General features: G+C 45.7%; 1 protein-coding gene across 1 annotated transcript in view; it reads right to left on the bottom strand.

Annotated features, from left to right (window-relative positions):
- Nucleotides 1–24,772, bottom strand: part of ABCA4 (ATP binding cassette subfamily A member 4) — a 130,669-nt gene that overhangs the window by 7,445 nt on the left and 98,452 nt on the right. Inside the window, exons 33-48 of the mRNA XM_029947198.1 lie at nucleotides 23,927–24,032; nucleotides 23,731–23,805; nucleotides 23,330–23,499; nucleotides 21,502–21,679; nucleotides 18,216–18,331; nucleotides 17,058–17,205; nucleotides 14,058–14,181; nucleotides 13,556–13,685; nucleotides 11,025–11,148; nucleotides 10,487–10,549; nucleotides 9,325–9,431; nucleotides 7,000–7,141; nucleotides 3,129–3,263; nucleotides 2,267–2,370; nucleotides 2,089–2,181; nucleotides 92–341 (exon numbers count right to left, since the gene is read on the bottom strand). Coding sequence (XP_029803058.1) covers nucleotides 92–341; nucleotides 2,089–2,181; nucleotides 2,267–2,370; nucleotides 3,129–3,263; nucleotides 7,000–7,141; nucleotides 9,325–9,431; nucleotides 10,487–10,549; nucleotides 11,025–11,148; nucleotides 13,556–13,685; nucleotides 14,058–14,181; nucleotides 17,058–17,205; nucleotides 18,216–18,331; nucleotides 21,502–21,679; nucleotides 23,330–23,499; nucleotides 23,731–23,805; nucleotides 23,927–24,032 — 2,065 coding nt within the window. The remainder of the gene's footprint in view (nucleotides 1–91; nucleotides 342–2,088; nucleotides 2,182–2,266; nucleotides 2,371–3,128; nucleotides 3,264–6,999; nucleotides 7,142–9,324; nucleotides 9,432–10,486; nucleotides 10,550–11,024; nucleotides 11,149–13,555; nucleotides 13,686–14,057; nucleotides 14,182–17,057; nucleotides 17,206–18,215; nucleotides 18,332–21,501; nucleotides 21,680–23,329; nucleotides 23,500–23,730; nucleotides 23,806–23,926; nucleotides 24,033–24,772) is intronic.

The raw sequence follows: 24,772 nt of genomic DNA, 5'->3' as shown, positions 1-24,772 counted from the left end.
AAAAAAAAATCAGGCATGCATGCTCCCTCTCATGTGGCTTCCAGCCCAGTCTGTGCACCAGCTCTGTGCGTGGTGCCCCTCCGGCACTTGCCTGGTCCAGTGTGGTCTGTGTGACAGAGTACTCCTCGATGAGCAGGCTGTCCTTGTGGGAGACGAGCAGCCGGAAGATCCGGGCCAGCGAGGCGGAGGACACCTGGAACTGGAGCATGTTGTAGTGTCTCTCCCTCTGCACGCTGCCCGGGAAGTTCCCCTCGAAGAACTGCTCCACTGGATTCAGGTCCGGAGGCAGGTCTGCCTTTGGGGATTTGATTTTCATTGTGACAATGTAGCCATCTCCAAACCTAGGGGACACGCATGGCAGCATGCACAGGCCTGTTAGTGGCTGGGTCTAAGACAATTCCAAAATAAGGAATAGATTCATCAAAAATATTGGGGATTAAAGGCCCATACTATAGACCGTGTGTATATGTTTAAAACTAGTAGGAAAAAAACCCATGACAGTTTCTGGAGAAATTGATTTATACTCGTTTTTAGAGATCTAAGTGTCTGTGTGGTGAAGTGAGTCACCAGACTTGTGACATAGTTGTTCCCGGCTCCCTTCCTTCCTACATCCCTGCTGAAGTCAAAGTGGTTTTAGCCCCTTGGGGAGATCACAACCTACACATGAAGGAGTATGGGGCTCGTGTTTACTCAGTAATAGAAACGCTGCCTGGTCCTTCTAAGAGATCTGCAGGAGGGAACAGAGACTTAGGAAGGCAGCACTTCCCTGTGGACGCTTCCAGAGCAAATGAGCCGCTAGGGTCAGAACCATCGGTGCTTCCCTCTTCCCTCACCAGGTGAGCTGGTCACCCACATGTGAATAAACACCGGGGGAGTGTGCACATGGCTAGCTGGCTTCCCTATGGGCTTCCATCAGGGCACACTGTGCCAGTTCTAATTTACTTCAATGCTCCCTCCATGACCAAGGGCAGTTCCCCTTTACAATAAAATACCTTTCCTTCCAGGTCTTGAAAAGTGACTGTCCCTCCACATGGGAAACATTCCCCTCTCACCTGCTTACCCATCACGGATGAGAGGGAAAGCGGTAGGGAATCCATCCATGTCGCCTGTAGTTGGGCCCAGGAAGCTATGACATGGATCTTGTGGCCTCATATGCTGATGTCTCCCTGTATATCTGTGCAGTGTCCTAGCTGTCGTTGCCCAAGAAACCATGGACGAAATACCCAAAGTCAGCTAATCTACTCGACCTTCCCGTCAATGGCTTATCTGCCTGGGCAAATGCAGGATGATGTGTCCTGTGCAACAGTCCCAGGGATACATCAAGACTAAGTAAGCATCCTGGTCTGGATAAGGTGGTTCTGTACTGCTCTTTTACCAACCAGCACACTGACTTTTATATTCTGTGCTCTTACAAAGTGTTTGTTGAATAAATGAGTGATAACTATAAATCCACCCTTCTTAGTTTTTAAAGCATATCAGAATGCAAGGAAGCATGGCATTATTATCATAATCTTATTTTAACTGATTGTTGGCTTTGGCACACAAATTCTTATTAATAATGCATTATTTCTAGCAGTTTACAATTTATGGGGACAGGATAATCCTAGGGAAGATTATTGGCATTGTTGGTTTGTTACACACTGCGTGGTCACTTCTCAAACTCCAAAGCATGTACATGTCAGAAAGGAAAGCTGACTCTCAGGCTATCTCGTCTCTTAACCGTCCCTATGTTGGTCATGGACTCTTATCCAATCAATCATCGGTGCTGGATCCGTGGGGATAAGTGGTAGGCTAATGAGGCAGATGACATCCCTCATCTCAGCCAGGCTCTGCATATGCCCCAATCAGATCCCCATCTGGAGACCCAGGGAGCCCTCAGCCACAGGCAATTTGCCCAACACAGACACGTTTCTTTCAGCACAGCAGTTTTCTCTGTTGCTGTGGAACAAGGCCCAGACCACACCTCTGACTGTGGGATGGATAAAGGCAGCAGGACCCTCCCAAGTGTCAGCAGAGAGCACAGGGCCTGGCTGACTCCCCTGTGTCCCCCAGGAAGGTAACAAAGGCAACTGTTTAGCGTATCCTTACTTGTACTTGAGGTGCTGAATGGAGCCCAGACACTGAAAGGTGCCTTTTACCATGATGGCCAGCCGGGTGCACAGAGCCTCACATTCTTCCATGCTGGGGGGCAGGAGAGAGGAAGTAAGGAGAGGGGACGACTCCCATCTGCCCAACTGCTCCACCCCAGCCCCTGGGACTCTCTTGCCTGTGGGATGTGAGGACCACAGCTCTCCCTCCTCTGATGATGCTCACGATGGTGTTCCACAACATGCGGCGTGCCTGCGGATCCATGCCTGTGGTGGGCTCATCCTGTGGGGAGGCAGAGAGGGCAGCAAGCTGGGCTTGGAGACAGCCTCTCCTGGTTATTGTGAGCAGCTCTGCTCTCTGTCACACAATGGGCAAAGTGCCTCCCCAGTGGGCAAGACTTGGGGAACTCAGGCTTTGGGTGTGGAAGGCAGAAGGTGAACCCAGAGAATAAAGAGAAATTATGATGCCCATTGGCCCATTTGAGCCACTGAATGGGTTAAAGTTGATTAAGGCAATGGCAGAGTGATCTTAAGAATAAAAAAAGCAACAACCCTACACATATATTTTCAAGGAGGCAGAGAGACAGGCCACGTCACTTTTATGAGTCACCTCCCAGTCCTGAGACCCCTGCCCTCATAAACCCCAGACCACATAGGCACAAGGGCCTTGGGTCTGGTAAAGCTCCAGTGAGAATCACATGAGCCTTTGATCCAGGCCAATGCTCCTGCCCACTTTGTATCAGAAGCAGACCTCCTCAGTAGTAATTCCTGAGCGGAGAGACTGAACTTCCCTGCTGTAAGCCTGTGGGCCCACAAGAGAGTAGCCAAGGAACCACAGTGAGAATATTCTGTGACTCCAGCTTCCCCTAAGAGTTGTGAACCAAACACTGGGTTCATTTGTTCAAAACAAGCTGTGTGGGAAAGAGTCCAGATGAAAAGAGACTGTTGCATTTTCTAAATCTGCTGACCCAAACACAGGGATGCAGCACTTGGTCTAAGGCCTTGGGACCATCTGCCCCTGCAGGTGCTGGCGGTCCTTACCAGCAGCACCAGAGGTGGGTGGCCTATCAGTGCGATGGCTGTGGAGAGTTTCCGCTTGTTGCCTCCACTGTAGGTGCCAACCAGGCAGTCTGCATAGAGAGACAGGCCCAGGCTCTGAATGCTCCAGTTTGCCACCTAGGAAAGAGAAAGAGATCCCATTTGAAAAGGTTAAGCAAGCAAACACACCAAACCTCCACCAATTCAAAGTCTCAGACTCCCAGATCTCACACCTTCAGGATGATAGACACAGCTAGGCTGAAACAAGGCCACCTGCTGGCTCATGGGGTGGTCCATGGTCTTCAGGGGCCATATGTCTCCCTTCCACACTGCACCTTACATTGCAGTGTGGCTTGCTGGAGCCCCCTGAGAAATGACCTTCAGCCTTGTGAAGAGCAAGACTGTGCTTCCCACCCAGTGTCCCAGACTATGGCTAAGAGTGGAGGAGTCCTAAGGTCTGACGGTGGGTCTCAGACCTGTTGCTTCCATCCTTCAACCAGGTCACACTTGAAGTCTCATGCATCTAATATGTGCTTATCGAGTAACTACTATGAGTCCGGCACTGTTCTAGGCACTGGAGAATGATGGTGAACCTAGCTGTTGCTGTTGTACTCACAGGTAGGGTGAGGTATGACACAGAATCAAAATAAACAGAATAGTGACAGGTTGTAATAGTGCTTTGAGAAAAATCAACAGAAAAAAAAATGATCAAGAATAGTGTGTGTGTGTGTGTGTATGTGCGTGCGTGCACAGGAAGAAAGCTAGAGAAGTCTTTGGAGACAAGGCGACCATACTTCTGCCTTCTGTACTTATAACTCTGCCTAGAATGTTTTTCCCCTAGATATTGACGTGACTCCCTCTGTCACCTCTTTCAGATCTTCACTAAGAGGGCACTTCCTCCGTAAGGCTTGCCCCGGGGCCACCCTATCTTAAAGTGCAATTCCTCCCCCCACAATTCTTCCCGACTATTTTCCCCTTACTGACTTTTCACTCTCAAATGTACTGTGTATTTTACTTACTTATCTATTTATTATCTGTCTTGCCTATTAGAATGTAAGCTTCACTTTTAACTTCTTATTTGGAATTGTTTCTGACTTACAGAAATGTTTAAAAATAAGAATAATACAAAAACACTCATAAACACTTTACTCTCTTTTCCTCTCTCCCTCTCTTATACACACACATACACATACACATGATTTTTTTTTCAGGGCCATTTAAGGTAGTTACATATCATGACCTTTTACTCCTGAATACTTCAGTGTCTACTTCATAAGATGAGGAATACTTTTACAAAACCTCAGTAGAGTTATCAATGTCAGTAAATTTAACATTGTTATGATATTTTCATCTACTCCACCCTTCATACTCTGGTTCTGTCAACTGACCCAATAATGTCCTTCATGGCATTGTTTTCTCTCCAGTATAGAATACAGTCTAGTGTCCATTACTCAGTCATTGTGTCTACTTAGCTCTTGTGGTCAGCCTTTGTCTTTTAGACTTTGATACTTTTGAAGAGTATAGCCTCTGTTCTTTTTTTATTTTTTAAATAGAATGTTCTTTTAGAGCTTGTCTGGTATTTTCCCAGAAGATCCAGGTTACACATTCCCAATCAGAATATTATGTAGATGAAGCTGTGTCCTTACCAGAGTATCACCTCTAGGGGCAGAAATGCCCAGATGCCCCTAGCTGGTGATGTTAATTTTGATCACCCAATTAAGGTGCTGTCTAATTTCTTCATTGTAAAATTATTATGCTTCCCCCTAACAACCAATAAACAATCTGTGGTGATACTTTTAAGCTATACAAATATCCTCCTTCTCATAAAAATTTCCCCCAGATTTAGCAGCCATTGATTCTTGTGCAACCCAATCTTTATTATGATCACTGCAAAATGATTTTTCCAACTCTAGAATTTCTTCCATCCTAACCAGTTGGCTCTCAGTATTTTAGTGTAGGCAAAACCCACCCATTTTCTCTTGTTTATTTTTCTATTTAGCAGTTTGGAGTTATGACCTCCCATGTTTCCCCCAATGTTTCAGGATTTGTCATGGTATTTAATTATTTTGATGCTCGAATTGTACCATATTTTGCTATTGGGAACCCCTTTGAGATGTTTCCTATGTGGCTATGACATGCTTCTTTTTTTTAAGGACTTTACTTTCTGGTATAATAAGATATTCCAAGCTCATTTTATGCCTATATTGTCCCAGCTCTGAAATTTGTCATTTGAGGAATATGGTTCCTTTTATAGGGGAATGAGATTAGACACCAAAATTTGGGCTTTAAGTATGCTCACTGTTACTAGAGTATTTCTGCTTCTTGGCCCTTTCAGAGGACAAATATACACATACACAAACATGCACATGTATATGTATACACATTATTTGCATATGTGCAATATACACAAGCCCAAGGGCATGCATGCATGAACACATGCACGGGAATATTTCATGAGTTCACAGAGATATTTCTAATTCTAATCCAACCCCACAGGGTTCTTTCTTGCTCTCCCCCTTTCCATATTTGTATATATTTTCTTCCTCAGTGAGAACTCTGGCTTTAAACAACATTAACATATTTATAATTTACTTAATCCTATAACACATCTAAAATTGTTTCAGAATTGCTTTGCCCATGACACTATAAAAAACAAATTAACTAAAAAGAGATTGGAGTTTGTTTATCGTTTTTTTCCCCTCTGCTCTGCCCAAGACTGAGGAAATACAGTTAGATACTGTGCCCTCGTTATTTTGTAGCAGTTCTGTTCCTCCCCTTCTGTATAGTTATGATACTTAGTTGAAATAAACTGAATTAATTTGCTTCAGTTTGCTTTCAGAGTCAGAATTTTCTTTTTGTTTTTATTTTTACCTCTCTCCTATTTTTACTAATTTAGTTTTATTTTATTAATATGTAGAACACTAACATGCTTCCAAAAGTCAAAACCATAACAAAAAGATATCCCGAGAGGAGTGTTCTTCCCTCCTGTTTCCGTTTTACCCCATTTCCCTATTGTTAGTTACCAAATTCATTGTTTTTAGGCCTATCGTTCTTGTATTTGTATTTGTAAGGTAAGCGGACATTTGTCTGCTTTCTTGTTTTTCCTACTTCCTTACGTTAAAAAGTAGCATCCTATAGCCCATTGTAATAGTGTCTTAATAATACTGTATGGTGACAGATGGTAGCTACGCTTGTGTTGGGTATAGCATAATGCATGGAGTTGTCAAATCACTGCTAGATACCGGAAATGAATGAAATATTGTATGTCAACTATACTTCAATAGAAAATAGTGGGAGAAAAAGGTAGAATTCTACATGTGCTCTTTCGCCCTTTGCTTTTTTCACTTAAAAATATCTCTTGGAAATAACTCTGTATCAATTCACAGAGATTCTCTCTCTCTCTCTCTCTCTCTCTCTCTCTCTCTCTCTCTGTGTGTGTGTGTGTGTGTGTGTGTGTGTGTGTATAACAGCTGCAAAAGACATTTTCAACCAATCTCCTATGCCTGAATATTGAGGTAATTTCTAATGTTCTAATGGTTCGTGACTACTAGTGCAAGGAATAACCTCATGCATATGCATTTTGCACTGTGGGAGGTGTATCTTTGGGGTCAGTTCTGAGAAGTGGGATTGCTGAATCAAAAGGTAAATACATATATTGTTTTGTTAGACAAAAAGGCAGGGCTTTCTTTTCTTGTTTTGTTTACTGCTATACCCCCATCTTCCATAACAGTATCTGGCACATAGTAGACATGCAGTAAGCATTTGTTGAATGGATAGTATGCTCCAACTTTCTCATCTCTAAATAAGTGTACTCTCGTGAAACAGGTTTAGGGTTTACCAAACTCCCCAGTGGCCACAAGAAACCATGTTTTACCCTTTCGATTTCATCTGCTGGCACGCCTCGAAGCCGGGCATAAAGATAAAGATGTTCTCGCCCTGTGAGCAGGTCATCGACTGCATCAAACTGAGGACAGTAGCCCATTCTTTGATGGACATCAGATATATTGGTGAGAATACTGCAAGAAGAAAAAGCAATTAGCAAGTGTCCTTCATAGAAGGGATGCCCCGGGAATGGGGGCTGGAGAGCTGCCAGTGGGACAAGCAAGCTACCCCTTCTCCTGCTTTGCTTTAGAAATGTGCACAGCATTTACAAAGCAGAGCAGGAACCCTTTGGTTAGAAACTGATGAACTTTTGGAATTCTCAGCTTTGAATCCAATAGATCTTTTCAAGTTTCTCTGTCTAGGATAAACTGAATATCTGTTACCCAAAGTCAGATTTTTGGAGTGGATCACCTCACATATGGGTTTAAAAACAAAGGGAAGATCAAGTTTTAAAAAATAACCAGTGGTTTTTGATCTCTTTCACACATTTGGGAAATAGCTAGAGAAGATGCATGTTTCTGAAAGGAAGTAAGCTTAATCCATCTCTGTCTACTGACAGAGATACAGTAAATGAAAGAGGAACCAGTCAGATCACTACCCAGAGCAAGAGACTGGCAGGGAGCAGAGAGGAAGTGAATTGAGTTCTATCAACTCCCTTTGACTGATATATTCTCCCTCGCTAGAAAATATATTGTCCTGATGAAAACAAACTATCCATAGACTGGTCCAATCTCTCCCTGCTTCCCTTGTAGCTTAGGCTCTATGAACAAAAGCTAGAGGCAGCAGTATGGGAGAGGCACCATGTAGGCCCCATTATCCACTATAACAGAAAGGGCTTCAGGTATGGCTGAGCCAGTTAAAACCACCCAGGGAAGCAAGGACAGTACTTTGCCAAATTCATGGGAGCTGCTCTCCCAGAGAAACCCAATCCTGCATCTTAAATCCACAGTTGTGTTCCAGTTTCCATTTCATCTAGCTTCCATCTTATAGGTATCAGGCTGGCTCTTACTTTGACTGTCACTTGATGTCTTATGGCAAATCTTATTACACCCTCCTGCCTGTTGTCCCTTAGCCCTTCACGATTCCTTTGGTTACAACTGTCAAGTTATTTGCTTGGTTGCAGGCTAAGCTGCATCTGTAGATGAGACAGACTCAGCCATGGCCTGGCTTCGCCCTCTTTGTTTGTTTGCTCTAGTCCCACTCGGGATGGCTGGGGAAGGCTGAGGAACCAAATTCATCCTGTCTGAGCCACATTCAGTGGGCATTCAGCCATGTTGCTGAGGATAGCTTCTAGGAGATAGGAGGAGGCCTCAGTCAGGCAGCTGCTGAGCGGAAGTCAGCACTGCCTAACTCCACTTATGAACCAGGGCAGGGAGTTCCTGCACATCCAATGCCTATGAGCTCTGCTGTTCAAGGAGCAGCCTGGAAAGTAGCAGACACCACAGGTTCATGTCCTTGATCCTGTGCCACCGAGGACCAGTGTGTTTACTCATACCTTATTACAGCGAGCAGCAGGCACCCTCCAGAATCCAAGGACACATGTCAGTTTTCCCTTTATAAAGCCTTCTTGGCTTGGCAAAGCCAAGCATCAGCACAGAAATAGCCAATTCCGACTAAGGCCCTGAAGACTCTTGAACCAGCCCCCATCTAGGAACTCAATCCAGAGAAAGGATGCTTCATCACAGGAGTTCCTAACCAGGGACCCAGGGATCATAAATGTGATTCAGGGCTCAGTAAATTCCCTTAAACTCTTTGCAAAACATGTATGGGGGAGGGAAGGGGGGATAATGGTATATGTATGCATGCACACACACATATATAATACATATTTTTATGTATATATAAATATGGTTTGTAAAAAAGATTTTATTTTTTTAAAGTCATCTCCATACCCAATGTGGGGCTCAAACCCACAACCCTGAGATCAAGAATCACATGCTCCACCAACTGAGCCATCCAGGCACCCCAATAATGGTATATTTTTATAGGAGGATGGTGCAAATTTCATCAGAGACTCAGAGCAATCCAGTGCTTCATCAGATACTCAGAGGAGTCCAGTGCTTCTCAGAAGTTTCCAAGAATCCATGCTAAGAGGAGCATGTCTTAACAATGACAATTAATTTCAATTTCCCAGAGAGCCTAGGTCTTCTACTTATGGACCATGCTCTCTTGGAGGTCTTCCCCTCTGCGCAGCTCTTCCGTGCTCTCAGAGTCAACCTCAGTTCAAGGTCTGATGCTCACTCTCCCTATGCTGGGATGGGAACATGGCCCAAGACCTGTGACAGACACCCTGAGATAGGATAAGCAAGATACTCACCTCTTGCCCGCTATAGTGGCATTGCCTGAGGTCACTGTGGTGTCCCCAGTAAGCATCTTGAATGTGGTTGTCTTGCCAGCTCCATTCACTCCCAGAAGACCAAAGCACTGAGGGAAGACACACAGAACTGGCCTCATCCTAGAGCCTAAGGAGCCCAAGGAGTGAGGAATATCAGGCCCTGGGGCAGGTGTGAGGGCAGATGGGAGATATTCTAGACCTGTGCTGCCATTACAAAGGCCACTGGCCACGTGTGGTGTGGGTTAGCAGGATTTGCCACCCCAACGTATGCCACTTTGGCATAGGATGATTTTAAGCCAAAAGTAATTAAGCAGCAGCAGATACAAGAAAAGCTCTGTGCCTTCCCTTGTTTGCCTAAAAGCAGGACATAAATTTATAAGGTGTCCCTTCTTCCCCTCTCTCCGAGGAAGAACAAAAGTTAACTTCCAGAAACAACTTTGAAGCCTTAGCCTGGAGACAGCACCAGAGCAATCTACATAGGAAACTTTGCTAACTAAACTTTATCTGCCTTTAATTTCCTCCATATTTACCTTCCTATAATTTGTCATGGCTACTGACTCCAGGTCCTTTCCCCTTTGTCTTGTCACTTCTCTGAAAATGCATCATTTCTTGCCAAGATACTAGGCAAGTCCAAGATCTAACCACCCCATGTGTGATTCACCTCTGATCGCTCCCTTGTGTATGTGCCACACACGTGCTAATAAACGTCTGTTTATCTCTTCCTAATCTGTCTTTCATTGGTTCAATTTACAGAGCTCTGCCCAGAGAACCCAGAGGGGTAGAAGAAAGAGGATTTTCTCCCTTGCAATGACTACTGAGCACTCAAAATGCATCTAGTCTGAATTGACATGTGCTGTATGTGTAAAACCCATCCTGGATTTTGAAAACATAAAACAAAAAAAAAAGAATGTTAAATATTGCATCAATAATGTTTTATATACCTTACATGTTGATGTGACAATATTTTGAATACACTGGGTAAAATAAATGATCAAGATTAATTTCACCTGTTTTCTTTTTTACTTTTTTTTCATGTGGCTGCTAAAAAATTTCAAATGGCCTCTATGGCTGCATTTTGTTTTTTTGGGATAGTTCTGCTTTAGAAGGGAGAAGAGGCATGCACAGGAGTCTGCCGGGTACCCACCTCTCCAGGGCGGACTCCGACACACAGCCTGTCCACCGCTGGGCTGGAGGAGCCTGAATAAATCTGCAAGATGCAGAGAAACTGGACTGAGAACTGAGAGAGGGTTAGAGCACGGAGGGGAAGAGAAAGCAAGGTGCAAAGGATGGTTTAGGTGAGAACTGCCAACACGAGGAGGTTATATATTGGCATGGGTGTTCAGAGAGGTGTTGTGCGCCCTGGGAGACCTCCAAGCCAACCTGCTGTGCAGAGAGAGAATGGAGAAGGCTTAGTGAGGCTCGGTTGTAGGGGCTCTGAGAGGCCCTATGCCAGTGCCCAAGATGATGGAATACTAGGGAGAATATTCTGGAATTAGGTGTTCTTGGAAGATAAATTAAAACACAGTGATGACAACCTTGTGTATGATTAGGAAATGAATTGCTTGCATGGGCATATTGCTTATGCTACTGAAAGCAAATTACAATGTTGTAATTATGATGTTGTGCTATTTCTGGATCCAACTGGCACCTCCAAACTAATTTGCCTCCACTGATTCCCTTACCTTGGTCAGTTCATTCAGCCTTAAGATATCAGTTTTATTTCCCCCACTAATAATTCTTTGTCTTTCTTCAGCCACATCATCATCTTCATCTATAATGGGCTCCTTAGCAGGCTCGGCAGCACTCCTACAGGACAGAAATGGGACAGGACTGAGCTGGTGACAGCGTCCCTGGCACTCTTTTTCCTATAACCTTCTTCCTATTCCCTTGCTTCCCAGCATGGCCTTATATCCCTAATGCTTTATTCTCAAAAAGACTCCAAACAGGAGAGACATTAGACATTAGGTAGAGAGAGCAAGTCCTTGCGTCTAGAGTCAGCCCTTGTTCCCAGTCCTGGTCTCCCCATGTGTGACCTTGGGCATGTCACTAATCATGTCTAAATGTCACCTCCTTCAACTATATGGTAGGGAGGGGATAATAGTGTCTACCTCATAGACTGTGGAGAAGACGAACTTGGCACAGCATCTGGCACAGAGTCAGAACTCAAAATCTGGTAGCTGTCATCATTATAAAACACTTCATCTACGGTAAGCAGTCAGTAAATGTCACCTGGCTCCCATTTACCTCTAGAACTAACTCTTCCACCAACCATTTGATCAACCCTTGCTCCCCAGCCCATGCTGGTCTTTCCCAATTCCCAGCCTCTGAAGGCATTTCCAGGGCCTCAATGCTCTCTTCCTCCTGCCCTGCCAAACAGAATCTTCCCCATCCTTAGAGACACAGCCTCTTCTCTGAAACCCTCCCTGACCACCTTGGCCTATAAACTTTCCTTCCTCCCTCACTGGCCACATCTGCTTACTATTTATCCAATCAACCTATTTTTCTCCATCTCCCAATGTCCCGAACTCTTATACAGGCCACCACTGACTCTTGCCTTGCCTGGGTGCCCAAATGGCTTTCTGTCTGGTCTCTGTGTCTAGACCTGGCACACCATTCATCTGTCTGATCAAAACATCCTCCTAACAGCTCCCTGCTGCCTTCAGAATTAAACTTGAAGTCCTCACCAAGTTGAGAGAGCATATTACAACTTGGCTCTGACTACCTCTCTAGGCCCTTCTCTCAGCCCCTTCTCCCATCCCCTTCACAGCCATCCTGAACTCTCCATGTGTTAGCATGTCCTCTACCAGAAGCACCCTTTCTTCTGTTCTTCCTTTATTCTCTTTGCCTGGTTGCCTCTCACATAGGTAGGAATGTGGACTTCCTAAAGCCAGAGACTGTGGAACGCTTCTCTGGTGCTGTTTCAGGCCTAATGTGGAAGACCTGCTCAATTGTTTGACATAGAGTTTGAAGCTAATGAGTCTGTTTTGGTAAACAAGTCTTCCTCCTCCCTCCTACCCCAGGGTCTCTTCAAGATGTGGCCAGAGCTGCAGAAGTGGGGGGGTCTGTGAGGGCTGAGGGTCCATGGTCATCTATCTGTTCCTTACACGGTCCCTCATAATCAGCACCACTTCCTAGTCATGTCATTTTATTTCAAGTGTGTTAACACCCATTATCTATTCAGTCCTCAGGACCCTGTGAGTAGGAAGGTAGTTTGGTTTCTACTAACTTGATTCCTGGTGGATCAAAACCTAAAACAAGTCCTCTGAATCTTTATTTACATGTGGCCAGACTCAACCTGAGAGGATGATAGGATAAGAAACAAAACACTGTGATTTGCAGTTCGGGACCCTGTGCTGAGCTTTAGTAAAGGTCTGTCAGCCTGGATTGCAGAGAAGCTGCCTTCTGGAAATCTGAGTGCCCACGTCAGAATGAGGCCAGGCCTGAGTCAAGAGACCAGGGAGGAATGGCACAGCTGGGCTGGGTCACAGCAGGCAGTCAGCCCCACCTTCGCCCCCACCCAGAGGGGCACAATTACTTTCCCTCTCCCTTTACACTGCTCCTGGCTGCAGTCACCTGGGATGTCACCCCCATATTACTTACTACCTGTCTCCACTCTCAAGTCTCTAATTAGCAAAGGGGCCCACTTGGTCTATTTTCTTATGAATGCATTAATCTGTTTCCCAGTACTTTGGATCTCCCTTAACCATTATCATCTGTAATGCTATCATCCAACTTGAAATGAGAATCTGTTAATTAACTGAGAGGGATTAAATATTAGTGACTGAAATTAATAACTGTAATTTAGAGGTGCCTGGGTGGCTCAGTCAGTAGAGCATCTGATTTTGGTTCAGGTCATGATCTTGTGGTTTGTGAGTTCGAATCCCATATTGGGCCTGCTGCTATCAGCATGGAGCCCCTCTTGGATCCTCTGTCCCCCCCCCCCTCCTGCTCATGCTCTCCCTCAGAAGAAATAAACCTTAAAAAAAAAACGTATTTTAAAAACTTTAGAGTTTAGATTCTCCACAAATTCCAATGTGCCTATTTTAATGTGTCCTCCTTATGTTATTCAGAACAAGCCAGGCTTTAAGAGTGTAAAAAACCTCATGGAGTGGGGCTGGTGAGGAAAGAAATGACCACATGGATATGAAGCCAAGTCCCTGGACAGAAGCAAGGAGCTGCCCTTGATACCCTTAGGGCAGCAGCCTGAACGTACCATTGGATGAGAAGGAAGTGGTGCTGGATGAAGAGAGTCAGGAGGAAGTACACTACCCCTTCTACCGCCATGGCAACCAGCTTCTTCCCAATCAGGTCCCACTGGAACGGATTTGAAGAGTGCTCCTCACCTGGGGACAGGAATTACGTCTACTCAGCTGCCCTCGCTGCTCCTAAAGGCCCAGTCACAACATTTGGCCCGGGTAGTCCAGGCCTTAGGCAAAGCAGCAAGTGAGAGCTGAGGCCCAGGGCTCACCCTGGCCTCTCAAGTCAGAGTAGGGAAGAGTAGGAAGGTAGTCGTGACCCCTCCTGTGGCTCCTCAGCCACAGAAACAGAGGCACCTGATCCCTCCCAGAGAGTAGGACACTCCCAGGCCAACCAGGTCTCCCCCTCCCAGCGCAGCCCCAGCCCAGGCTGCAGGTCCGCCACAGGAACTCCAGAGGCAGCCTTCCCACATGCAGAGGGTCTGGGACCATGTTCCACAAGTCCAGGATGCCACCTACCAAACCGGGCATAGACATCTGTCACAGCCTGGCCCAGTGCCAGATCAATGAGGCCCCGGCCCAGGCAGAAGTGGGGGAAGATAATGAACAGCATCCTCAGCATGGCATTGAATCTGAGTAGTGTCTGAAACATAGAAAAGCAGGACAGTCCTCAGTGGGGACCAGGCCCACCTGCCCCTTCTGAGCAGGGAGGGGCCTGGATGCCCTCATAAGGTGGGAGCGGGGGGAGGCCTGCAGGGAGAGGGGGCCCAGCAGCCAGCCTGGCCACAGCAGGGATCTGTCACACAGATGTGGAGGTTTCAGAATACTCACAGCAAGCAGGTGCTGTGAGCAGGCAGCCTGCCTGGGGAGCTGTCGTTGAAGACTCACTTTGAAAGTACAAATGAGCCCTCCAAGGCATTTATTTCCTGGAGACGCCGCAGTTGCTGGGACCCCGGCCCAGGCCCTCTCTCCTTTGGTCAAGCTGTGAGCTGTCTGAGGCTCCTTCACTCGCTCTTACCTCAGCTCGTGCCAAAGGCGAGAGGGACCCTGTGCATCTTCCAGGTCTGCCTCTCAGCTCCCACAGGACAGCGAGGTGTCTGTGGCTGCTGCCAGTAGAAAAGAGGGTCAGGGACCCTCTGGTGTCTGTGTTGAGGTGGGGGGACCCGTTTTCAAATAGTCAGACTGTGCTTGCTACTTTAGCCTAGCAGTGTTGGGCAAGGCTTACCCCGGAGACAGTGGCGGGGATGCTGAGAGGGCGAGGCTGACCAGGCTTTGGCTGCCCACTTACCTGGCCTATCCCTGCCACACGACTGGCTTCCTCCTGGTCTCCACACCTTTGCTCACATGACCTCCTCTCTCTCACTGTCCACCCTATGTCCCCCACCCCTCCTTCCAGTATGATGCTTTTCGCCCCTGGCCTTTGTACCCCCAGCTTCTATTAATCATTGCTGTTAGGAAAGAATGCTCTCTTCCCTTCTGTTCTTGGCAGATTCCCACTCTTTTTTAGAAAGCTAGCTTGAATAACTCCTTCTCTCATAAGCCTTTCCAGATTGCCGTGTAAAATACCTACTTCTCTCTTCTAGTAGTTATAACATTGCCAGCTGGAGCTTATTATTTTTTACTTGCCTATTTTCCCTACTAGTCAGTGGTTCCCGGAGAACAACCAGGTCCTAATTATTTGGTGTACGTTCTAAAGATCTCATTCAATGATTAGCTCAAAATAGGTACTTCATTATTTGTTACATGGGCTAATAAAATTCCACGTATTCCAAGCCAGGCTCAACTGAGTTTCCTCTACCCAGATTCTCCTGACCCCTGTAGCCCAGTTCTTTTGGCCCACTCTGACCCGTAGTGTTTTATCTGTCTCGTTCCTTTGCTGTCCTATCAGACACTGTCATATGGGATGTCGTGTACGATGACTCATATTGGTTCCTAGCATGGTGCACAGCTCATTTCTTGACTGGAGCAGGAGTCTCCGCAGGGCAGGATAAGTGGCTCATACTGTTTTTGATCACCACCTGTGTTCACCCAGTCAATACCTCTTGACTCAGTAGAGACAGCAGCTCTACTGAGAGCCGCCTGAGGGATTCTGGGAATTTCTGCAGCATCTGTTTATCTGGTAACTTACATGAAAGCAACCAGCCTTTATGCAGGGGAAAGGAGTAAGATCTGTAATTGTTGGCTAAATGAGTATAACCCTCAGAGGGGAGAATGTTTGGAGTATCCTTTTTAATTATTATGAAGTAACACAATCTCTTAAGACTTAGTGGGCTGCGAGCCGGTAACAGACAGTTTTGGAGGGGAGGATTTTCAGTCGGCCAGGAGGCTTTGCCGAGGCAGGGTCTGTGTTCATTCTCATCCATCTCCCTTCTGGGTCTGACTGCAACATGGTATATTTTTTACCGTCATGGGAAATTTGGGGTTTTGTTTCTTGCTTAGTGGCTGCAGAAAGTCTGGCAAGATCTGGCAATGCATCACTCAGGAGGCCAGGGATGGGGGGTTAGTGCAGATTTGCCACAGGTCCTCCTGGCAGGGCCCACAGGTGGGAGTGGGGACAGGGGCCACAGGACAGCAGTGCAGATTGCTGGCCAGTGCTTACACTCTGAACTGTGAAGACCTATTGGGGGAGGGACAGGCTAGAGAGGCCACTGGGGACATAGGCATGTGGCGAGCCTACCAGTGCTTGTGAGCGTTCCAGGCCAGCCACAGCCAGGGCTCCAACGGACCAGGCTGGGAGTGGGAGTGCAAGCAGAACAGCCCTGGAGCCACTGCCATTGTTTTCAGGATTAGTCTGGCCAGCTTTTTCTGGGCAAGGAGTCTGGGGAATGTAGGACAGGTCAACCGAACTTTATAGCTCATAAAAATGAATCATTAACATCATAAAATCCTAAACCTACCTTCAGGACTAAGTTTCATGGAGAATAGTAAATGTTACCCCGTTACAATGTGTATAAGAAAGTGGGAGAAAGAAAACATGCATTTGCTTGTTTGTTGCCAGAACACCAAGAAACTGAAATGAAACTAAGTGACTGGGAAACTGGGGGAGAAAGGAGACTCCTTGTGTGCCTTTTTGCTCCTTTTAAATTCTGAAATCATATGAATGTATTACCTGTGTGTGCGTGCGCACGTGTGTGTGTGTGTGTGTGTGTGTGTGTGTAGAAAACTAAACACCAAAAGTCACCAAGGAAACCCTGCAAGAATAAGAAAATCTAAAAACTTAGGGTCACTAAAGGTCATTGATAGCTTGCAGAGTGAGCTCAGAAAACCATGACATTCAGAGCACACAGATACATTTAAAGGGTTAAATGAGCTTAAAGAAAAAAAGAAGGAAGGAGAGGGAAGGAAGGAGGGAGGCAGGCATGGAGGGAGGGAGAGAGAGGGGAGAGGAAAGGAGGAAGCAACGTTCATGTATGTGCTAAGATTGTCCAGCCACAGTACTTGCCCATGGCCCTACCTGACCTTCAAATACTCTTTGGCATTTTAGTAATCAAACAAGAATGCCAAGAAAGTTCTGCTTACCTGGTTATTCTCAAACAATTCTAAGATGAAGGTGATGGCACTGCTGTTGATGCCGATGAACAGATTAGCACAAGACAAGGCCACATAGGCTGTGCTGGGGACATCAAACAGGAAGGATGCCGGGTACATCATGGGAGTGACTGCCCATCTGTGTTAAATGACATAATTCAGTGGCACAGAGCTCCAATCTCTATTCCATTTGCTGTACCACCACTAAATATAATGCTTTCTCCTCACACGAGGTGACATGTTTGAACTGGTGAGAATCCCAGGAGGACCAGAAAGCTACTCCATCCCTTGGTCTTTGTTCCTTATCTTTGAAGGGGGATAATAACGCCTTTCCTGACCACCTATAGTAGGAGCAAGTGAGATGGTGGCCGTGAATGTACCTGTAAATTACAAAGCCTTTACAAAGCAGAGCGGGCAGTCTCTAACCTGCAACGCTTCCCACCCTAGTCTGGATCAGCTGACCTGAGCTGCGATCCCAACTGGCTCATCTTTACAGTTCACTTGAGTCGGTATGTCACAGTCATGCTGGCTCCTGAATTCTCTATTTCTAAGAGAGAGGAATAGAGGCCATTGCTCTGGCAAGACTGCTGGCCCATGTACGAAGGACCAGATATCACTATCTCCATTTTATAGATGAGGAAACTGAGGCCCAGATGGGGGTAAGTACTCGTCCATGGTTACAGGACAGTGTTATACAGTAAGAGGTCGGCCTGGATTTAAAGTTGTGTGCTTTGCTCTGTGATTCTACGGGATTTAATCCTTGTGTCATCCTCTGGACCTGACTCAGGAGCAGCCTTTCAGCTGCAGTCTTCTTGTGCAAATAGCTCTTGGCTAGTACAACTGGAGACACTGAGATGGACGGGCTGGCCACAGATGAATCAGAACCAGAGCTGGGTGAGGGTGGGAGAGTAACAGGTCCCCAGACTCCGATCAGGCCACAGTGTGAGTGGAAGAAGATTCATTTGAGCCTCAGGAATACCTCCATGTATGGAGTCAGAAACAGAAGTCAGATTCCTTCTCGGTGGCCGCACACCCTGCTGGGTGCTGGAAGCTAACACGGCCGCCAGAACCCTGGTTTTCTGTCAGAAGAGCATGCCCCTCCCCTGGCTTCCCTATGGGCAGCATGAGCTAAGGGCACAAACAACTTACCCGTACAGCATGAGCAGTGCGACAAGGGCAGGAAGGTTTTCTGGAGACGTGTAGGCTTTCTTCTGAAATCCAATGAAGATGCCCACCACCAAAGCAGCGCTCACAGTATAATTCATCTTGAAGAAAGGAGAACAAGGCATTTAACCTCTCGAGACCTCTATTTTCTATTCTGTAAAACGAGGGTTGGGCCAGGCTCCTCCAGGACTTATCATGGTCTGGGATTCTGATTCTGTCTACACCATTCTTAGTTAGCAAACATGCTTTACGTCGTCCCTAGTCCTCCTATTCCTCCCCACTTCCACCTCCGAGTGCAGGGAACAGTCAGCCTATATCTTTTGTAAGAATGAATTATAAAACTCTGTCTAACCTTTTATTTTCTCTTTCCAGTTGGTCACAAAGTCCTGTTGATTCTACTTTCTAAGCATGTCTCTTGAATTCAGAAAAACTTAAAATATTTAGGTCTTGGCCTCATGAAGTTCAAATAGATGATACCCTTTTACTGCTTTGTCCCTTTTCTTCCCTTCCTACACAAATCAGTCCTAAAGCCATTAGGATGGACAGGGAGAGGTGCACGGCCACAGTGTGGTTGCAGGAGGTGTCACTGTGGTCCCAAGCAAGATGAGAACTTGAGAAGAGTGAGGACAACATCCCACAGAGGGCGGACTGATGTGGGGTGTGGGAGCATGTCCTCATAGGGGCCGATCTGGTTGGGGCTGTCAGAGCCAGAGCAGAGTGAGGAGGACCTCCACAGTGAGGGGCGGCTGGGGCAGGGGGAGGGGGAGGCCACCTGCGGGAGAAGATGGGGGCAGAGACGGGAGACCTGTTCCATACAAGTATATTGTGCAGGTAGGTAAATGAGTCAGGGGTAAGAGAAGCCAGTTCCCTCACTCTTGACAAAGAGTCACAAATATGGAAACATAGAGAACCCCTTGTATTGGGATTGGAAGTGCAGGTTTTAGTGAGCTCATAGTGTTGGTGTATAGGCTGACAAATACAGGTGTAAATGTGTGCATATTTATGTACATACATACATCTCTCTCCATTGAGAAGGCCTGAAGCCACTGCTTCTAAGTGTTAGAGAAAATATCTAGCACTGAGATCTTGGTTTCTGAGGAACATTTCCCATAGGAGGGAACCAGTGCTCCTCAAGGAGATGGCTGATTCCAGAGTAGGCAGCGGGACATGCAGAATGAGCCTGGAACATTACTGGGCCAGAGAGCACGGAGGTGCTCAAGCAAGATGAGGACACAAATTGAGAGAAAACAAAAGTTGGCATGAAGGGGCTCCTGCTGGCCAAACGGGATAATGTGAGCATCAGAATAAATAAGAATGATATCAGATTATAATTTGTTAACATAGGAACCATGACTTCATGTGGGCATACATAAATAAATGGAAAGTCTGAAAACAAGATATTTACATTGCTTCAATGTATCTCTCTCCCAATTCTTATCAATTATAAAGGGGGAAAAAGTAACTTTACAGTGGAGGAGCTCAGAAGACACCTTGTGACCAAAATGACCATCATCAGTAACAGAACAAATGGAAATCAGAAGCCACCTGATCAGGTGCAGTGAGAAGAACAGAGTACACACTCATGATACCACTGCCATAACCTGAATCTCATCATGAGGACACTTTGGGCAAACTCAAAGTACATTCTGCAAAACAACTGGCCTATGATCTTTAAAAGGTCAAGGTTGTGTGTGTATCAAGAAAAGACTGAAAAACCATTCCAAGTTGAAGGAGAGTGAAGACAGGACAACAAAATGCAATGACTCAGACTAGATCCTTTTCTAGAAAAGACATTATTGGGACAATTAATGAAATCGAAGTGGGTTCTGAGGACAAGATGGAGGTGACACTTCAGTGCTAGTGTCCTGATGTTGACAGTTATGTTGTGACTGTTTTGGGTGTGTTCTCATTTATAGGAGGTAGGCACGAGGTACTGGGTTGTGTGCGTGTGTGTGTGTGTGTGTGTGTGTGTGTGTGTGTGAAGAGCATTTTATTGGGAAGTTACCCTCAAATGGCTCAGAAAAAAGTGTTGAACTATTTTTATAACAATTTTGTGATTGTTTCAAAATTTAAAGAAAAACAGATGACATATAAAAAATAATAACTTAGGGGCACCTAGGTGGCTCCGTCAGTTAAGCGTCAGACTTTGGCTCAGGTCATGATCTCACAGTTTGTGGATTCCAGCCCCACGTGTCAACTGACAGCTCAGAGCCTGAAACCTGCTTCAGATTCTGTGCCTCCCTCTCTCTCTGCCCCTCTCTAGTATTTGTCATAATTATTAAAAACCACAGTGAAAAAAGTTGTTTGTGCTGGCGCCATATGATATATCTTATCATAACATGAAAGAGAGACTCATGTTTATCTTAGAATATTGAGATAAAACAAAAGGATCTTGTTACCCACAGTACCCAGAAAACACGAGCTGGTGTCATAATGATCCCTGCTACATTATAACTAAGCTTTTGCTACCAATTTATTTTGACCCTGTGACCTGTCATAAATTAACCCACGCTGACTCTTTCCTCCTCCCAACAACCTTGGTTGTGAGAGAGGTGGTAGTTTGCTGTTGACTTGATAAATATTTTTTTCTTTGTGTTCCCTAAAGTGGTGGCTTAATTGGATTTAGGGAGGTCTGGTTATTTTGGGAAAGCAAAGTAAGGTCACTGGGTAGAGTTGCTAGATTTAGCCAACAGAAATATAGGATGCTCATTTAAATTTGAATTTCAGATAAACAACCAATAAATTTTTTTTAGTATAAGTATGTCCCATGCAATATTTGGGGGGGTGGGATATACATTTACTAAAATCATTAATTGTTTTATCTGAAATTTAAATTTAAGTGATGTCCTATATTATTTGGTGACTCTACCACAGGGGAAGTTCCATCCTTCCCCTTTTAGGGGTAGGTCAGGATGTAAGAAGAGAATGTTAGGATGGAGGACCTCTTGATATTACCTTTTCAGCTCCAGATTATGTCCAGGAAGGCCAGCCTCATGCCTGCAGTGCAGTGATTATTCAGTGGGTCAAAAGGCCCCTTGGTACAGAGCCCTCACTCAGCAATTGTTAAGCTGAGCCCTACATCCTTTCCCAGCTGGGGGCTCCTGATTCTGTGCCTTTCTAAAAGACAGCAAACACACAAGGCCCACGGCATAGCACCGCCAGCAGCTGACAGTACGAGAGCCCCACTCTGCCATGTCCCCTCAGTCAGAGCAGACAAACACCTGCCACCTGGGCCTTGGGGGCAAGGGAGGTACCATGATCCAACACTTACAATGTCCCAGAGGAAGTTGGTCAGCCAGTAGGTGACAGGGCTCACTCCACTGACAAACTGGAGGTGCTTGGCTTTGTTTACCCTCTCCTGGATCAGATAAAGGACAAAGCTGGCTGGGACAAAGGACATGGCGAAAATCACACAGATGGCAACCACAGCATCTACCGAAGTGGTCAGCCTGCAGCAGGACAAGAGACACAGGGAGACAGAGGTGAAGATGGAGGAGCAAATGCAGGAGAAGGATGACGTTAGGCTCTGGGAAGTCCTCACGCAACTCCAGGTAGCGGCCTCCAGAATCCCTTTCAGTGTCTGGAAGCTTGTCGCTTCACTCAACTGTGCTAGTCAAACTGGGTCAAGGTTAAGTGGGTATCTGTGGGCTTCCTGTTCCATGCTACTACTGAATACTAATATTAAAGTAAATATCAAGTATTTTCATGTTAATATAATAACCTAAACAAACTTTATTATGTTTTCTAATTATTTGTTGATGGTATATAGAAACAGATTCTTATATTAGTCTCATATACTATAAAGCTCTTATTAGTTCTCATAATTTGTCTATAGATACCTCTTGCATTTTCTATGCAGAGCAATACGGTCTGTGAAATCTTGTTAAATCATGTTTTCAAGAAACATATCACAACATGGGGAAATGTTCATAATGTAAATTTAAGTGAAAAGAGCACCAGCCAGTTACATAGAAGCTTGGCTCTATTCACCCTTCCCTGGATTGAAGAGAAAGCATATGGCTAAGGAGTCAGGTGTGGGCTGAAGTCAAACTTAGCTCCACATACAAACCATGACCCTGGTGTGGGGCAGTGCCCTCATAGAGAAAGGAGCACTTTTTGTGCTGCCCTGATAAATCTATAAAGAGCACGATCCATACATGTAGTAAACACAGAATAACTGGAAGGAAACACACAAAAATGTTTAGAGGCAAAAATTACGTAGGGTTGTGGCAAATAAGTTTTTAAAACTCTATTTTATAAACTTTATTAATGAACAATTACTATTTTATATACTACTTTTATAACCACAAAAGACTCCTAATTCTTATTCCAGATTCAAGAGGCTTAGCAGGAGACACAGAAACTTGGGCTGAGTGAGAATTGGCATAGGAAAGACTATTCTTCCTCAGTTTAGAGCCTCAGATGGTGTCCAGAGAAAGGCCAGAAGGCACCAGGGTGCAAGTTTTAGCTGATGATATTTGGCATGTTCAGGGCCCAGTGTTCAGGACACTGATTATACTGGGATAGGAAAATGTGGACCCTCATGGCCTACCAGAAGAACTGTGCACTAACAAATGCATACCCACCAAATATGGGCCTCTAATAGGGCACACATACTACAAAATTGCACAGGATTGTTGTTTTTTATTGCCCAAAACTGCAGTAAAAACCTAAGCTTGAGGAAGGCAAAGATCTGTTGATATCTTGAAAGTTTGGTCATCTGAGGGAAATTACCAGAATCTAAGATGATTATTCCCAGGGAGATGAAAGACCAACTCAATTTTCCCAATTCTTGGCAGTTACTTTGCACACTGGAAAGGAGAATATTTGTGTAAGGCCCAGGAGCAACTTGTTATTAAGACCCAAAAGGGAAGAAAACCATATATATATATATGTTTACTTTCCAAATAAATATGAAGAGAAAGAATGGCCAAACAGTTTGGTACACAAGGCATTTGAAAGTCTCATGTTCATATGTGCCCAATTTAACAACCTGGCCATCCAGACCAGCAGCTCATGTTAGTGAGAATCCTCTTGGGGTGTCCAAAGAATGGAGAAGGTGACAAGCAAGCTGTGAGGTGAGGGCCATGGTGGCTTACACTGTAATCTCTGAGAGCTGCTCCTTGGTCAGGTTCAGCGGGTGGCTTATGACGGTGATGCCGTACTCCTGAGGGTTCTTGTCCTTGTGCAGGCTGGCCCGTAAGATGGCATTGTGGGCCACGTTGAGAAAGCTCACCAGGGCATGCCAACCTTTGTTGTTAAACCATACCTATGGAGCAGAGGTAATAGGCTTTGTTAGGCGGTGCTACAGCTGTTTAGAGAAAAAATGAGCTGCAGGAAAAAGAATGTGAGGAGGAGGAAGGGTTTGGCAGCTGGAAGACATTCCGTGATAGATTTCAACAGGAGGAGGGATGGAATTTAATTAAGCTGGGAAAATAAAACTAAAATAACAAGCTCATGTGAATTTGTAGCCCTAGGGCAGATTATGCAGGGCAAATACCTTAATGTTGTCTTCAGTTTCTAGATGTTTAAGGAAAGCGGGCATTTCTTTAGAGGCCTCTCTGGTGATGGGGCCCTAGAAAACCATAATGAATGAGCACAAAGGTTTCTTCCCTGGTTAACCCTCATGGTCATTTCTGTTTTATAATAACCAGCACATCTAAGGTTCTATCCAAATCTCCAGTGTGCTTACATACCCCGGTCACATTCATTAGCTGGCCAAGGCGGTTTAAAAATCCAACAAGCTCTGCCCCAGTGATGGGAAGAACCGGGAGCTTTCCTCCGATGGAAATTCCTCCGTACCTGACAAGGGAACAAGAAGCCCTCAAGTCAGTGCCACAAACCGTGCTTGTGCTGCCTCACACTTGTCAGTTACTCTTTCAGGTCCTGCAGGGAGATGTGTATGGGGTCGAGGGAGCGGGAGTTGTCTGGACCAAGGAGCAACTCTACACACCTACTATTAATACTTCCTTGTTGCCTCCAGGATAATCCTAATCTTTACTGAGCTTGGTCTCTGCCTACCTCTCCAACTTTGCCCCTCCTCATGCCTTCCCTTGAATGGCATATGCCAGCCTCGTCAAATCTCTTCCGGAGCCCTGATGGTCCAGGCTGCCTTAGCGCCTCTCCCTATGCAGGGCTGCTGGCTTCCGAGAGTGCCTTTCAGTTTTTTGAGAAACTGGCCAACTCCAACTCATTTGTCATATGTCATCTTCTCTTTGAAGTCTTCCCTGACTCGCCCTACACCCTGACCAATTATTCCCTCATGGGTCCACCTCTGTGCTTTGCAGGCACTGCTGGTGGCAATGGGCTCACCTTCATCTGGTCAGGACCAGCCCCACTGTACCACTCTCTCGGTGCCTCTCAACCCCAGCCTGCCTCTGGCAGCCCCTCACCATTCTCGCTGCCTTAACTCTGCCTTTAGCATCTTAGTTGGGGTCCTAGCATTGGATCTCTCCTGCTCTAACCCATCTTCCACATGCTTGGAAGTCTCAAGTGATCATCCTCAAACACTGATCTGGGCCTGTTGCTCTCTGGTTTAAGGC

The sequence above is a fragment of the Suricata suricatta genome, chromosome 8, assembly GCF_006229205.1.
Source record: "Suricata suricatta isolate VVHF042 chromosome 8, meerkat_22Aug2017_6uvM2_HiC, whole genome shotgun sequence".
Classification (NCBI taxonomy): domain Eukaryota; kingdom Metazoa; phylum Chordata; class Mammalia; order Carnivora; family Herpestidae; genus Suricata; species Suricata suricatta.
This window is presented reverse-complemented; position numbering and strand designations above follow the sequence as displayed.